General features: G+C 42.2%; 1 protein-coding gene across 1 annotated transcript in view; it reads left to right on the top strand.

The window, feature by feature from the left end:
• rsbn1l (round spermatid basic protein 1 like) overlaps positions 1-17,444 on the top strand; it is a 45,215-nt gene that overhangs the window by 11,228 nt on the left and 16,543 nt on the right. Inside the window, exon 2 of the mRNA XM_033039850.1 lies at positions 7,804-8,435. Within this exon, the coding sequence (XP_032895741.1) occupies positions 7,804-8,435 (632 nt within the window). The remainder of the gene's footprint in view (positions 1-7,803; positions 8,436-17,444) is intronic.

The raw sequence follows: 17,444 nt of genomic DNA, 5'->3' as shown, positions 1-17,444 counted from the left end.
TTCTGGGAGGGGCACATATAGATGTGCACCAGCTGATGTAGTCACTCACAGCCTCTGTGTATTCATGAATGTCATCTGTGACCACCTTAAAGATGTTCCAGTCTGTAGCCTCTAAACATCCCTGCAGGCTAGCCTGTGCACTGTCCGTCCAGGTGTTAACAGTTCTGACTGTGACTGGCTGTGCCTTAAGCCTCTTGGTGTAGGTGGGCTTGAGCCGAATTGCCAGGTGGTCAGACTTGCCGAAGTGGGGTATTGGTTCAGCTGTAAAAGCATTTTTGATATTACTGTAGCAGTGGTCCAGTGTCTTATTTCCTCTAGTTGGGAAAGTCACAAACTGATACAGTTTTGGAATGTTTTTCTTGAGGTTGCAATGATTAAAGTCTCCCAGAATAATAAAAGCAGCATCAGGATATTTGTTTTCATGCTCATTGATCATGTTGAACAGGTACTTTGTTTGTGTCTTCCTTAGTGAAGGCAGATTCAATCTCCCAGATGTACTAGTGGCCAGAGGACCGAGGGTGATGGAGGAACGGAAGGAAATTCATATTAGGCAGGAAATGGTGTTGGGTAGACTGGTGGGACCGAAGGCTGATAAATCCCTAGGGCCTGGTGGTCTGCATCCCAGGGTACTTAAGGAAGTGGGTTTAGAAATCGTGGCCCATTGGTGTTCATTTTCCAATGTTCTATAGATTCAGGATCAGTTCCTGTGGATTGGAGGGTAGCTAATGTTATCCCACTTTGTAAGAAAGACGGGAGAGGGAAAATGGAATTATACACTAGTTAGCCTGACAACAGTGGTGGGGAAGATGCTGGAGTCAATTATAAAAGATGAAATAGCGAGACATTTGGATAGCAGTAACAGGATCAGTCCGAGTCAGCATGGATTTATGAAGGGGAAATCATGCTTGGCTAATCTTCTGGAATTTTATGAGGATGTAACTAGGAAAATGGACAAGGGAGAGCCAGTGGTAGTGTACCTGGAATTTCAGAAAGCGTTTGATAAGGTCCAACATAGGAGATTAGTGGGCAAAATTAGAGCATATGGTATTGGGGGTAGGGTACTGACATGTGTAGAAAATTGGTTGGCAGACAGGAAACAAAGAGTTGGGATTAACAGGTCCCTTTCAGAATGGCAGGCAGTGACTAGTGGGGTACCGCAAGGCTTGGTGCTGGGATAGCAGCTATTTACAATATACATTAATGATTTCGATGAAGGGATTAAAAGTAGCATTAGCAAATTTGCAGATGTGAACTGTGAGGAGGATGCTATGAGGATGCAGGGTGACTTGGACAGATTGGGTGAGTGGGCAGATGCATGGCAGTTTAATGTGGATAAATGTGTGGTTATCCACTTTGATAGCAAAAAATGGAAGGCAGATTATCATCTGAATGGTGTTAAATTGGGAAACGGGGAAGTACAACAAGATCTGGCGGTCCTTGTTCATCAATCACTGAAAGTAAGCATGCGGGTACAGCAGGTAGTGAAGAAAGGTAATGGCATGTTGGCCATAACAAGAGGAGTGGAGTATAGGAGCAAAGAGGTCCTTGTGCAGTTGTACATGGCCCTGCGAGACCACACCTCGAGTATTGTGTACAGTTTTGGTCTCCAAATTTGAGGAAGGACATACTTGCATCGTAGGTTTGCGAGATTAATTCCCGTGATGGCGGGACTGTCATATGTTGATAGAATGAAGTGACTGAGCTTGTATATACTGGAATTTTGGATGAGAGGGGATCTTATTGAAACATAAAAGATTATTAAGGGATTGGACACGCTCGAGGCAGGATACATGTTCCTAATGTTGGGGGACTCCATGACTGGAGCTGCAGCGAGCGACTCGCAGGCCCCACAAACACTCGCCAGCCCCGGCTTTCCGTTCGCATCTGTCCCCGCCGCTACTTCTGCTTCCATCCCTCTCTCAGCCCCGGCTCTCCAACACCCTCGGCCCATGCAGTTTATCTGAGTTTTTAAATTTTCATTGATCACAGAATTTCTCACGACAGAGTGTGAGAAATTTGTGATCAGCGTGAGAGCGTGAGTATTCGTTCAAATGCGTGATTCTCACGCTCAAAGCGTGATTCTCACGCTCAAAGCGTGAGTTGGCAGCCCTGTCCTATCTGATTCTGGATCTATGGAAAATGGTCCTTTGTCTACTTATCTGATGCACTGTTGTGGCATGGTTATAGCATATGATTAACAAGTGCTGAGAATAACATGCAACCACTTGTACTGCACCTTTCAAAGAATAGATTCTATATAAATATTGTGACGTTTTGTGCTTGCTATTGGCATTTCCCCTTTGTTTCCAACGTCAACTGTAAATTATTCAGGGTGAGAGCTGGGAAAAGCATGCAAAAAATAAAATATTTGCATGGATTTCTTGATTTATTACAACCATGCTTATTTTATGCTTCAAATTTAACATTTCAATTCTTACATTACCAATCCTGGCAGTTTTGTTGTCTATATATTGTTTTCGACAACAAGGCTTGGTTTGAATCTTGACGAGAACTTCTTACAAAGATCTAGTGATCAGGTCTGTCTTCCATGCTGTATGCTATGAGAATGCAGGGTGACTTGGACAGGTTGGGGGAGTGGGCAGATGCATGGCAGATTAAGTTTAATGTGGATACATGTGAGGTTATCCACTTTGGTAGCAAAAACAGGAAGGCAGATTACTATCTAAATGGCGTCAAGTTTGGAAAAGGGGAAGTACAACGGGACCTGGGGGTCCTTGTTCATCAGTCTATGAAAGTAAGCATGCAGGTGCAGCAGGCAGTTAAGGCGAATGGCATGTTGGCCTTTATAACAAGAGGAATCGAATATAGGATTCTTGCTATTAAGGGAGTGCAGCGTAGGTTTGCAAGGTTAATTCCTGGGATGGCAGGATTGGCATATGCTGAGAGAATAGAGCAGCTGGGCTTGTACACTTTGGAGTTTAGACGGGTGAGAGGGGATCTCATTGAAACATATAAGATTGTTAAGGGTTTGGACACGCTAGAGGCAGGAAACATATTCCCGATGTTGGGGGAGTCCAGAACCAGGGGCCACAGTTTAAGAATAAGGAGTAAGCCATTTAGAATGGAGATGAGGAAACACCTTTTCTCACAGAGAGTGGTGAGTCTGTGGAATTCTCTGCCCAGGTTCTCTGGATGCTTTCAAGAGAGAGCTAGATAGGGCTCTTAAAAATAGCGGAGTCAGGGGATATGGTGAGAAGGCAGGAACGGGGTACTGATTGGGGATGATCAGCCATGATATTGAATGGCTCAAAGGGCCGAATGGCCTACTCCTGCACCTATTGTCTATTGTCTAATTATGTGGGTTTCCCATTTTCTAGAAGCAGTAGTGGTAACATGTTGATTCTAGTTGATCCCTTGCATCCAGCAGCAGTGATGATGTTGAGCTTGCTGAACACGCTGCCGCATTGAGGAATTGAAATAGAATCAGGAATTTTGTCATTAATTGCATTTTTAGAAATGGGAAGAAGTCAGTCAAAATTGATGTGGACTCAAGAACTGCAGGTGCTAGAATCTTGAGCAAAAAAACCCAAACTGCTGGAGCACGTCAAGTGGCATCTGTGGAGGGAAATGAACAGATGGCATTTTGGTTTGGGATGACATATAGTAGTCTGTTCATGTGTGACAGTGGGTAGCTACGTCATTAAAGTGTTAAGTGTAATATTTAATCCATACATCTGTTGATTTATTTGCTGTGTTGGTGAAAATATATTGATTCCTTCTCAAGCAAAATGCCCTTGGTTGTCCAAATGTAAATTAAATCTCAATTAAGATTGTGAAATTCTTTAACGGAGGCCTATACATTTGCTCTTCCTTCTACTGATACGACATTAAATAATTGATTTAACATGTGTTTCAATTCTAGTTGGCTCCGAATAATGAAGCAAGCTATTTTGCCCGTATGCGGTAATTTGAAAAACAATTCAGTTAATTCCTTGCTCTTATGTTTTCACTTACCACTTTCCTTAAACATGTTCCATTCTTAAGAATATTATTCTGGACAGGTTTTTTGTAACTTCTCTTTCTTTACCTATCTGGGCACTTCTATTGGAAAGCCTAATGTAAATATCCCAGTCTGTTCTAAATTGAAACTCCAGCCCCATATCTAATCTTCAGAAGCAATTGATTTTTCCTTTCATATAATGCATCCACATCAGCTGGGCTGAGTGGTCTGTTTCTATGGTGTAAATTTTGTGCATATTTAGTTCATTTTTCTTTTAAAAATATTTCAAATCCATAATGGATAAATTTCCAGTGATCTCAGTAGCTTTCGATACAAGGGAAACATATACATTGTGTTTAAATCAAATGTATATTTGTGTAAGCAGATTTAATTCATTGATGTTACTATGGAAATTGCCATTAAATGGTTGAACACATTGCATTTGAGTTAAAGCTGTTGTGTGATAATTGAACTTCCGCATTTAGTGCATGACATGAGAGCTTGGCAAACAAATTTGCCTTTAAACGTGATCCATGTCTTGAATGAGTAAAGCTGTTACTGTGGTGCTAATGTTGTTCACATTGCAAGTGGAAACAAATGTGAACACTTCACATGACCAGCAATGTACATAACTGAAATCTTATCCTATTCTTCAAATTTCTATTGTCTGAAGTAGGACCACTAATCATAGTTGTACTGTGAATACCCTGTGGTGGACATGTCCTTGTAAGTTGAATATGGAGACAGTTGCTGGGATCTGGATCAAAAAGCAAGCTGCAAGAGGAACTCTACGGTTGGGCAGCATTTATGGAGATACAATACACAATACAATACCTTTTATTTGTCATTTGAACCTCACATGAGGTTCAAACGAAATTTGGTTTCTGCAGCCATACAAAAAAAAGAACCAAGACACACACCAACACAGTTCAATTCACACAAACATCCATCACAGTGAGTCCTCCTCACTGTGATGGAAGGCAAAAACTTGTCTCTCCCCTGCTCTCCATTCCTCTCCCAAAGTCGAGGTCAAAGCCCCCGGCGGGCGCTAGCAAGTCCGCGGCCACTCAAAGCCACGCCGGGCGATGTAGGGCCCTGCCCCGGGTCTTGATGTTGGAGCCCCCGGCGGGCGCTAGCAAGTCCGCGGCAATTTACAGCCGCGCCGGGCGTTGTAAGGCCCCCCCTCCAGGTCACTCTCAACCGCGCAATTTGGGCGGGAGAAGTCGCCGTTGCCGGTGCCCCGCAAAGCAGTCTCTCACTGGGGACCCGCGAGCTCCCGGTGTCACCATCCACTGGAGTCGGGTTGCAGCAGCTCGCCGCCGCAGCTCTCCACGCTCCGAAGCTGGCTAGCTCCACGGAGGTAGGTCTGTAGGTCCGCAGCTCCACAGCTCCACGGAGGTAGGTCCGCAGCTCCACAGCTCCACAGGCTCCGTGACTTGAGCCCCCAGGTCGCTCCGGTTGGAGGCCGCTCCACGGCGCTAGGCCCCAACGGCAACAGAGACCCGACAGGGAAAAGGTCGGGTCTCCATGCAGGGAAGAGATTTAAAAGTTTCTCCCCCACCCCCCACACATACACTTACACATTTAAAAACCCACTACAAACTAAACCCTCAACAGGACAAAAAAATAAAGGAATTGTTGACGTACCGTTGTGGAATCTTGAGCTGATACGACAACTACCACTTTGCCAGTCTTGATGCAAAGCCTTGACCCAAAGTGCCAACTATCCCTTTGCATCTACAGATGCTGCATAAACTGCTGGGATTTTCCAGCAATTTGTTTTGTTTAAGGCTGAGACTTTTTCCAGAGATAGGTTTGAATATGACAATGTTTCTGATTTGATTTAATGAACATTGGACTTGCTGGGAACCTTTATATGACTCCATAATTGTTTTAAATTATGAACGTGCTGAAACTTGAGGCAGAATCTGCTGAGTGGCATAAAAATATGTAAGAAGCATTGTTCTCCCTTCAGGCAAAAAGTATATCTTACTTCAAATCACATTTAGACAAAAATGCTGGAGAAACTGCTGGAGCGAAGGCATAGGTGACGTTTCGGGTCGAGCCCCTTCTTCAGACTGATGTGGGGGTGGTTGGGGGGAAAGAAGAAAGGAAGAGACAGAGACAGTAGTCTATGGGAGAGCTAGGATCCTTCCAAGTGAGACAGTTTTACATGCAACTCCATCTTCTGCATCTGTTGTTCCCAATGTGGGCACCTGTACATTGGTGAGGGAAAGCGTAGATTCGGCAACCATTTCGCAAAATACTTCCACTCGATCCACCAAGTCCTACTGTATCTCCCAGATGCTAACCATTTTTTATTCATCTCTTGCATTTGAACCTTTACTGTATTTCAAAGTATTCCTTAAAATCTTGCATGCTTCTAGATAATGTATAGTTGCAGAGAATCACAATACCAGGTGTGTTTAAACTATTGCTTAATGTTCTTCATGGTTTAGTACTTTCTCACTCATTCAACCAGCCGATGCTGCCTGGCCTGATGAGTACTTCTAGCAGCTTGTTTTTTTGCTCAATATTACAGCATCTGCAGTCTCTTGTGTCTCCCCTCTAGTTCTTGTGTTCTGCTCAATTGTAGTGTCTCAACCAATGACATTTTTAAATACCCATAAAGCCTTGAAGACGTGTCTGGCTAACATTGCTTTCTATTGATTTATCAACATGGTATAGTTTTGCTTAAGTATTATTAATTATTGCTGCCTGGGATTTGTATTGTATCACAAGACTACAATTTCTCCCTATTTTAAATATAATTTTTCCTTGAATGTCCACCTTTGCCACAGTGTTTAATTTTGAGGGTGGGGGGAAGCAACACATCTGTATTTTATCACTCCGAATAGTAAGCATTTTGATGTTGCTGTCCTCTAAACTGCTTTACATACACTCTTTAGATTCTTTACTATAGAATATTTGAATGAATGAAGGGTATTACATTCTTTGCCCAGAAAGGCTGGTGATTTGATTCTCATCAAGTGGTCTGAAATGTGTGGTGGAGATAGGAAAGGGGGTTCTCATCTCAATGCACATGAAGTGGCATGGTAATCATGCTTTGTTTACCAGAGAAGGTGAATTTTATTTTTCTGTGGAGTTGCATTGCAATCATTAATACAGATGTTATTAAAATCTAATTTTGTTTTCCTTTGCATTGTCTTTATAAACATTAATCTAAAAAGTCATGTAACACTTCCATTGGTGATGAATTAATAGGAGCCAGGTTTCTTGTTGCATTGACCAAACTAGTTATGACAAATGTAAGGGAATGCATTGTGCTTAATTCTCTGGATAATGTCACCTCTGACTACTCCTGTGCAATTCTTTGCCACTGGTTCAAAAGCTTTGGTAGTGTCTTGTTCTCTGGTTGATACTGGCATTCCTGGTCGGATGTAAATAAATAGGAGAGCACAATTGATTAGAAGTTAAAACTCCTCAAAAAGAACCACAAATGAAATATATTTGGTTATCTTGAACTATTTACTCAGTAAGTTTAGACACAAAATGCTGGAGTGACTCAGCAGGACAGTAGCATCTCTGGATAGAAGGAATTGGTGAAGTTTTGGGTCTCGGCCCGAAATGTCATCCACTCCTTCTATCCAGAGATGCTGCTGTCCCGCTGAGTTACTCCAGCATTTTGTGTCTATCGTCGGTGTAAACCAGCATCTGCAGTCCCTTCCTACATATTTCCTCTGTAACCCTGATTGAAATTGAAACCTCTCTAAGGAAATGTGTAAAATAGGCTGCCATTTATGAACCTGAGATTTTACATTTAAGATGGCATTACAAATTTGTTGAAGCTATAGATATTTTTTTGTTTCATTCACTTGCAGGTAATGGAGAAAAAAGAAAACTTAGCACTGAAGAATTTCAGTTTAAAAAAATTAAGAAGAAAAAGAAAAAGAAACACAAGGAAAGTGAAAAACGAAAACAGCCCAAAATGTGCAGCAAATCCATACAAACAGTTTGTTCGGAGCTAATGTCAGAAATCAAAGAACAGCAGTTGACTTCAATACAAGATGTGAAAAAGTTAACCATTCTATACCCAGATGATAGATTGCCTGAATGTCTGTCTGTGGAAAGTGGTCACCTTTCACCCAACATGTACAGCAACTCTAATGTTGAAAACCAAGGTTCAAGGCTAAATCTGTTGGAATTCAGAAGGTTTATCCACATAGAAGACCAGCCTAATGGAGGAGCTTCAGTGGTGCATGCCTATATGGATGAGCTCTCATCGTTATCTCCTGTGGAGATGGAGAGATTTTCAGATGAATTTGTGAATCTGACATTTAGTGAGAATAATTCTGCAGCCTATTATGTAATGGGCATTGTTCATGGAGCTGCTGCATACTTGCCCGATTTCCTTGAGTACTTTGCCTATAGCTTTCCAACTGCACCAGTGAAGATAGAGATCTTGGGAAAGAAGGATATAGAGACAACTACCATTTCAAACTTCAATGCTCAGGTAGGGTGTGTGATTTAGAATTTAATATACTTAATGACACTTGAGGAAAGAGTGGCAGTGTTTTCTATTGGAAGCTACAACCGCTGTAACCCTTTTCACCATTGGTATTGATGGTGATTGGTGAGTTATTGAAATAAACCTGAGTGCAAACCTTTTGGATAGGTCAGCCAGATATTTAGTCATGACTCTTCCCTTCCTTTATCTCTCCAGCTCTCTCTCGTGGATAGGCTTGGCACAAACATCCATTGGAAACTCGGGGACTTTATCAATTGCCTTGACTATGCTTCCATTGTGAAGTCTGTCTCCATTGCACTTGCTCTAATAATGGGACTTTCCGCGCAGATTCCGTCCTAAAATGTGGCTTCCCATCTAGCATAGTGTAAGGGGTTCTTGACCACATTTTATCTATTTATCCACGTCTCTGCTCTTGCCCCCGCCTCTTGGGCAGCAAAACAGTTTTTGTGATCCTTCCCTTCTCCCTGCCAGCCTTCTTATTCAATTAATAAGCATTCGTAATTTTAGTCAACTCTCACAAAATTCCGCCACAAGGCATGCATCCCTTCCTTCTCTTTCCTCACCCCCCCCCCCCCCTTTCAGCATTTTGAAGGGATCACTCTCTTTGCAACTCACGTTTTCCCTTCAATTCTTACGAACCTCAACCCCCATCTTGCAGTATTTTCCCATGCAGCCACAGGATTTGAAAGACCATTCCCTTCACCTCTTCCCATCTCATCGCCAAGGACACGAAACGGTGACAAGCTACGATTCACATGCACTTGTTCCACAATGAGATCTTCTACACTGATCAATTGCATTGTGGAGCATCGTGATCAGTTTACGAGTAACCCTGTTCTCTTATTTAAATGTCCATGCCGATATGACCTATCAATCTGTACCCTCGTACTCTCTTACAAGGTTTATTAACACATGCTTCAGGAACAGCACCTCATCTTTCATATGAACACATTGCAAAATTCTGGACAGGGCATCTAATTCTCCAGTTTTGGATACCACACTGTTTCTGTCTGTAACTCAGTTTATTTCTGTTTGGTCAGTTCGGTCAGTCATCCATCTGTGCATTTTATTGACATGGTTTTTTTCTCTCAATCAGTGTGGCCTGCTGAGCATGTTAAACAGCCCCATATATTTGTCGTTGTGCTATCAGAGATGTTCAGTTTATTCTTCCTATTCCTTTTCACCCTCTTCCCTCGTCTTTTCTGGAACTGAAAGCTAACTTGTTTTCTCTTTCCCCCCATTTTTGACAAAAAGTCAGATCTGAAAGTTAACTCTGTTCTTACATAGTACTTGATCTGCTGAATGTTTCTGGGTTTTCTATTTTTATTTCAGTTAGATAGTCCTCGGCTGGAAAAAAGTAGCTACAACTCCAGTGACACATGTCTGGGAGTTGTAATCTAAGTTTGTGCATAGCTTATTATAACACCCTGGGAATATTATTATAATAGTGATGATTATAAATATGAAATATTCTCCCTATCCACTGTCCCCACATCTGTCTACCTATCTACTTAGGAATCACCACAAATTTTGATAAAGTACACAATGAGGAACCAGTCAATGTCAGTAAATGTGGTGATCATATCTGGACCACTTGTCAAATTGGTCCCTGATTTATGCTGCTCTAATAGAGAACCACCTTAATTTGTACAGCTGGGACTTATGGTTTCGAAAATAATCACTGCTTTTAAGTTTCACTGGAAGTGTTTATTTTGATTAATATCATAAACTTTTAATTATGTAACAATTTAAATCTGATAATTAATGTTGTATTTAAAACATTGTGTTGTGGTTTATTGGATACAAAGGCAATGCAGATATTTCCACACAGCCTATGCAGATATTTCCAAGAGGCAAACAAAAAAAAACGTTGCTATTTTTGATCAGAAATTGAGTAGTGCATCATGGTTCTGCCCTGCAGGGTGCTAGTTTTTCTTAGAAGTCTGAGAAACATAGAAAATAGGTGCAGGAGTAGGCAATTCGGCCCTTTGAGCCAGCACCGCCATTCAATATAATCATGGCTGATCATCCAAAATCAGTACCCCATTCCTGCTTTCTCCTCGTGTCCCTTGATTCTGTTAGCCCTCAGAGCTATATCTAAAGGGGCTGTCCCACTAGGGTGACCTAATCCGCGAGTTAAGAAGAGTGTCTTTGACCTTCAAGCTCGAGGGCATGCGCACACCCACCCCAACCCCCGCACTCTCACACTCTCACACTCTCACACACACACACACACACACACACACACACACACACACACACACACACACACACACATACACACCGCGAAAGCGGGGGAGCGCTGTCTGCGCGATGAAGAGGAAGGTACACGGCTGCCACTGTGTAAGGTAAGTCCTTTACAGAGCGCGAGAAGGGGGGGAGAAGAAGTGGAGAACCTTTTAAGAAGTATAATAAAGTTTATCGGGCATTTAACCTACCGGTAAGTTTTCCTTGGTCTTGAAAACTCCAATGAGCCAATCAAAATGCCCGGTCAGCGAAGGAGATTGCCTACGGCTGCCCTCGACTGCCTGTAACTAAAAAGCGACCCCACTCCACTGCACTATGCGTCAAAAAGAACCATGCTGACCAAATTTTACTCGCAGAAAAATTTTCAACATGCTGATACATTTTCCACGACCTAGCTGAGGCCATGAGTAGTCGGGAACTTCCCTCGAGCATGAAGGAGAGTTCCAGTGATATCACAGGACCACGTGTCGACCATGCTGCGAGTTTGAAGGTCGAAGACACTCTTCTAAACTCGCAGATTAGATCGCCCAAGTGGGGCAGCCCCTTAACTCTCTCTTGAAAACATCCTGTGAATTGGCTTCCACTGCCTTCTGTGGCAGAGAATTCCACAGATTCACAACTCTGGGTGAAAAAGTTTTTCCTCACCCCAGTCCTAAGTGGCCTACCTCTTATTCATAAACTTATATATAAAATCCCCTCTCATCCTAAATTTCAATGATTATAAGCCCAGTCGACCCATTCTTTCAACATATGTCAGACCCACCATCCTGGGAATTAACCTTGTGAACCTACACTGCGCTCCTTCAATAGCAATAATGTCCTTCCTCAAATTAGAAGACTAAAACTGCACACTATATTCCAGGTGTGGTCTCACCAGGACCCTGTATAACTGCAGTATGACCTCCTTGCTCCTATACTCAAATCCTCTCGCTATGAAGGCCAACATGCCATTTGCTTTCTTCACTGCCTGCTGTACCCGCATGCTTACTTTCAATGACTGATGTACAAGGACACCCAGATCTCGTTGCACCTCCCCTTTTCCTAATCTGACACCATTCAGATAATAATGTGGATTGGTGGGTAGCTAATGTTATCCCACTTTTTAAGAAAGGCGGGAGAGAGATAACAGGGAATTATAGACCAGTTAGCCTGACATCGGTGGTGGGGAAGATGCTGGTCAATCATGAAAGATGAAATACCGGCACATTTGTCAATGCCTACTATGTTCTGTTGTGCTGAAGCAAGCAAGAATTTCATTGTCCTATCAGGGACACATGACAATAAACTCTCTTGAATCTTGAATCATTTGGATAGCAGTAACAGGATCGGTCCAAGTCAGCATGGATTTACGAAGGGGAAATCATGCTTGACTAATCTTCTGGAATTTTTTGAGGATGTAACTAGGAAAATGGCCAGTGGATGTAATGTACCTGGACTTTCAGAAAGCATTTGATAAGGTCCCACATAGGAGATTAGTGGGCAAAATTAGGGCATATAGCATTGGGGGTAGAGTGCTGACATGGATAGAAAATTGGTTGGCAGACAGGAAACAAAGAGCAGTGATTAATGGGTCCCTTTCAGAATGGCAGGCGGTGACTAGTGGGGTAACGCAAGGCTCGGTGCTGGGACCGCAGCTATTTACAATATACATCAATGATTTAGCTGAAGGGATTCAAAGTAACATTAGCAAATTTGCAGATGACACAAAGCTGGTTGGCAGTGTGAACTGTGAGGAGGGTGCGATGAGAATGCAGGGTGACTTGGACAGGTTGGGTGAGTGGACAGATGCATGGCAGGTGCAGTTTAATGTGGATAAATGTGAGGTTATCCACTGGTAGCAATAACAGGAAAGCAGATTATTATCTAAATGGTGTCATGTTTGGGAAATGGGGAAGTACAACGGGATCTGGGGGTCCTTGTTTATTAGTCAATGAAAGTAAGCATGCAGGTACAGCAGGTAGTGAAGAAAGCGAATGGCATGTTGGCCTTCATAAGAAGAGTTGAATATAGGAGCAAAGAGGTCCTTCAGTTGTACAGAGCTCTAGTGAGACCACACCTGGAGTATTGTGTGCAGTTTTGGTCCCCTAATTTGAGGAAGGACATTCTCGCTATTGAGGGAGTGCAGCGTAGGTTGACAAGGTTAATTCCCGGGAATGGCGGGACTGTCGTATGCTGAGAGAATGGAGCGGCTGGGCTTGTATTCTCTGGAATTTAGAAGGATGGGAGGGAATCTCATTGAAACATATAAGATTATTAATAGGTTGGACACTCTAGAGGCAGGAAACATGTTCCCGATGTTGGGGGAAGTCCAGAACCAGGGGCCGCAATTTAAGAATAAGGGGTAAGGCATTTAGAGCGGAGATGAGGAAACACTTTTTCACACAAAGTGTTGTGAGTCTGTGGAATTCTCTGCCTCAGAGGGTGGTGGAGGCCGGTTCTCTGGATACTTTCAAGAGAGAGTTTGATGGGGCTCTTAGAGATAGCGGAGTCAGGGGATATGGGGAGAAGGCAGGAACGTGGTACTGATTGTGGATGATCAGCCATGATCACATTGTATGGCGGTGCTGGCTCAAAGGGCCGAATGGCCTACTCCTGCACCTATTCTCTATTATCTATAATCTGTAATCTTGTTCTTGCTACCAAAATGAATAACCTCACAGTGGACCCATTAATTCCTGCTCTTTGCTTCCTGTCTGCCAACCAGTTATCTATCCATGTCAATACCCTACCCCCAATACCATGTGCTTTAATTTTGCAAACTAATCTCTTGTGTGGGATCTTGTCAAAGGCTTTTTGAAAATCCAGATACACCCCATCTGCTGGCTCCCCCTTATCTATTCTACTTGTTACATCCTCAAAAAATTCCAGAAGATTAGTCAAGCATGATTTCACCTTCATAAATCCATTGACTGTCCAAAAAAAAACTGTACAATGTATACTGTTTTACAAGTTAATGTATTGATCTGAAATAATTCAACAATATTGGAAAATCTAACTAATAGTTAACGCAAGTGATATGTTGGAAAATGCATATTTTAAGTTGTGAATTATGTTTATAAGATGTAAAAATGCACATTTTAAAAGCTATTGTATCTTCCAGCTTTGGGAATTTTAGCACGCGAAGGCACTATTAATGGGCTGTTGCAAGAGTTTAACCTCGAAGTAAAAGGTGTTTGCATAACTTGTAATTTAATCTAGTTTATTAGTCTATTTTCACTAATTGATTTTGAAGCTCTTGTGGTAACGGCTTTTTTGATGGAGATGAATTCAACATGTTTTTAGGATGAGCAGTTTTTAACCATATCAACAACATTGTGTTATTTTGGAAGATGATTAACAAATGTTGTTTGTCATAGTGATGCCATCTACTGACTACTCAGTTGTGCTTGTAAAATTTAGTATGCTTATTATCGTTTATCCAGCATCTTCATTGATTAAATTCAATTTGGACAAGAAGATGATAATCTTGAGTATTTCACTTTCAGCACAATAATATGTTACAGGAGGGAATGTGGGTACTTTGAGTGATAGGCTGGGTGAATGGAACACATTATGTTTGTTTCTGATCGGTTGACTTATGCAACGTTTAAATAATGGAGCAAGCAGATGGCAGGACATGAAATGCATAAAATCCATTAATTCAGCACCAGGGAATTTCCAAATTCTTGGCTGTTATTCCTATCAATACTTCAAAACACTTTCAATTCACCTCCAATGCACAAACTTCCATAGTGATGAAGTGCTTCGACAAGTTGATTATGATCCATATCAACTTACTTAATAAGGATCTGGACCCACTAAGATTCACCTATTGCAACAACAGATTAACATAAGGTGCAATCTTGCTGGTTCTCCACTCAGCACTGGACATGGTGAATAACAAGAAAACAAGTCAGACTGTTATTCCTCTCCTGCAGCCTGACGTTCAATACCATGTTCCGCTCTAAACTTATCATCAAACTCTGAACTGGGTCTCGATTCATCTCTATGCAATTGAATCTCCATCAGTACCAATTGGTACATCCTCACTGATCATCAGCATGGGCATCTCAAGTCTGAGTGCCCAGTCCCCGGTTCAACACTTTCTCTACCCAATATTGTGCAGCCAGACACTGCTCACTTGCCATCTTTCAAGTTCACAATAATACTATGGTTGGACAAATGAAGGGTGATGATGAGGGTGCAGGAGGGCAATTGATGGTCTGATTGTGTCAGAACAATTATCCCGCTACCAACAGGAAGGGAAAGTTGAGGATCCACCGACGGGACTGTGGTGGGGAGTGTAAACCGCTTACATTCACCTCTGAATGTCATCTCTGAAGATCTGTCAAGAGCCTAGTACATTAATGCAATTGCAAAGAAAGTTCATCAATGCCTCTACTGTGTTTAGAAGATTAAGAACATTTGGTATGTTGCAAAATAGTCCCTCAAACGTCTATAGGTGTACTTTATAGAGCAGAGTAGTTTCATCATGGCCAGGTTCAATAAATCAAATGTTCAAGGCCAAAAGAGGCTGCAGAAAGTTTGAATATTGTCGGGTCCATAACCGGTATTGACCTCCCCACCATTGAAGGGATCTACTGAAAATGCTGCCTCAAAAAGGCAGATAAAATCAAAGACCCGCACCATGCCTTCCGGAGGTGCCGCGGAGAAGCCGAGGCCGGAGCCTCGCGGCCCGGAACCTCGCCAGTCGGTGGAGCCTCGCAGGTTGACGAAGCCCGCGACCATCGGTGCCTGGGTCGACGGAGCCCACGGCTGGAGCCTGGGTTGGCACCACTGAGGCGTCCAGAGAGGACCCGGCAGAGTTAGTGGAGGGGTCGCCGAACGATGGACGAGGACAGACAGGTGGAGTGAGGAAGCCATTGCCGAGGGAAGGAACAATGGAGGACCGGGGTGGGGGGGAGAAGGGTGGAAGAACAAAAGGTAAGATATGCAAGCAAATAATTTCACTGTGACTTGTGACGTTACATGTGACAAAGCACATGTTCAATTCAATTTTCTGCCCACGCTCTCCTCTCATCAAGAAGATAATACAGGAAGAAGCCTTGGGTTCAAGAACAACTAGAACCACCATGCACAATCCTACCTCAGCACAGAACAACTATGGGCTTTGTATAAGGTTGCACTCTATACTTCTGCTTGCAGTATTGTAGTCATTTTTCCTAGTGTACTGATAATTTATTGTATTCTTGTATAGCTGTTTGTTGCATTAATGTGCGTGTTATGCATTGTTCAGTTCTTGGTTTATATGACAACTAAACACTAGATTCAAGATTCGAGATATTCCTGTGAACTCAGTAAGTTAGTGTGGGGAAACCTTCATAAAGCCTCAGGTAAACATGGGAAACAGCACCCTGTGAACTTCAAGGGAGCACAGGAACAGCACTAGTGAGCCAGATGTCCAACCTTCTGGATTATCAAATAGTCTGATAGCTGTTTATTGGATCTTTTAATGTTATTCGGAATTAAAGCCACAGATCTGTAGGTATTGCTGCAGACTGATGACAGAAAAATCCTGTTGCTTAGCAGCAATAAACTGGAATGTTAGTGCAATTCTCATAATACAATGTCGGTAACATTGTTTACTTCCTCAATGACTGGTCTCCTTGCATTGATGAATGCAGTTGCTTGCAATCCCTACTGATGTGTTGAATTTAGTACGTGTACAACTATTTTCTGAGCATGTAGGTTAAGTTGGGGGGAAAAGGATATCTAAAGATTGAGTTTTGTACATGTAAAATAAGAATGTGGTAGGTTTAGGGATTACTGAAGTCATGTAGAGATAAATTAAAAAATGGCTCGGATGAAAGAGATGACGTTGAAAATATGAAGGTTTTAAATTATTTGATATTTTTGTGTAGAATGTCAATGTAGTGCTACAACATTGTGGCTGTAATAATGTAGTTGTCGGTAGTAATTCTTGGGTTTGGGTTTCATCTATGCGAACCTCTCAAAAATAATTAGAAAAGGAAGAAAAACTTGGCAATCTCATTTGTCCCCTACATTAAGGCAGGTGCTAGATTTTTTAAATGGCCGCTATTCAAATGAATAACTGCCAATTTTTGCATGCAGCTTAACTCGTTTTTGCTTGTTTGATCAATTTCTGACAGAGCAGGCGCTAAAGAGAGCTTAAATACAGCATTGTTAGCAGAACTATCACAGATGTATTTAATCACAGAATAGCTGACATTGGATGACTCCGGCGTAAACTGTTTTACAGAATTGTCCAACTATTTATTGCATTAAAAAATCTTCATATGATGCAGCCTATCTATAAATGTCGCACATTCCCTATCATACCTTGATTAGCTTATCAAAAGTTGAATTTAAAAAATGTATAAGCCAATGTGTGGTTCTCAAAGAAAGTAACTGATGCTGATTCATTTATTGTATGAAAAGTCACGTGAAAGAAAGGAGTAAATCTTCTTTTCCTACTTTAATCTGGTGCAAGTAAGAGCGAGAGGGATTCTAATGAATTAAATGAAAATTATATAAATCTCCTCCCCTCTGCCTGCAGTCCGCCCTTTCACACTTTTTTATTTTTATTTTTTGTCCTGTTAAAAAATATGTTTGTTGGACGTCTTCTTTTATGTGGTGGGGGGAGGGGAAGGGGGAAACTTTATTTCCTAGTCCCTACCTGGTCGGAGATGCGGCTTCCCTCCGAGCTGTTTCTTTGGCCCTTCCTCGCGGCTTACCATCGGGACTGGAGTGGCGTCTTCTGTCAGGACCGGCCAGAACCCCAGCTTC

Source organism: Amblyraja radiata, chromosome 21, assembly GCF_010909765.2.
Source record: "Amblyraja radiata isolate CabotCenter1 chromosome 21, sAmbRad1.1.pri, whole genome shotgun sequence".
NCBI lineage: Eukaryota > Metazoa > Chordata > Chondrichthyes > Rajiformes > Rajidae > Amblyraja > Amblyraja radiata.
Note: the sequence above shows the minus strand (reverse complement) of the source record. Positions and strands in the feature narration are given on the sequence as shown.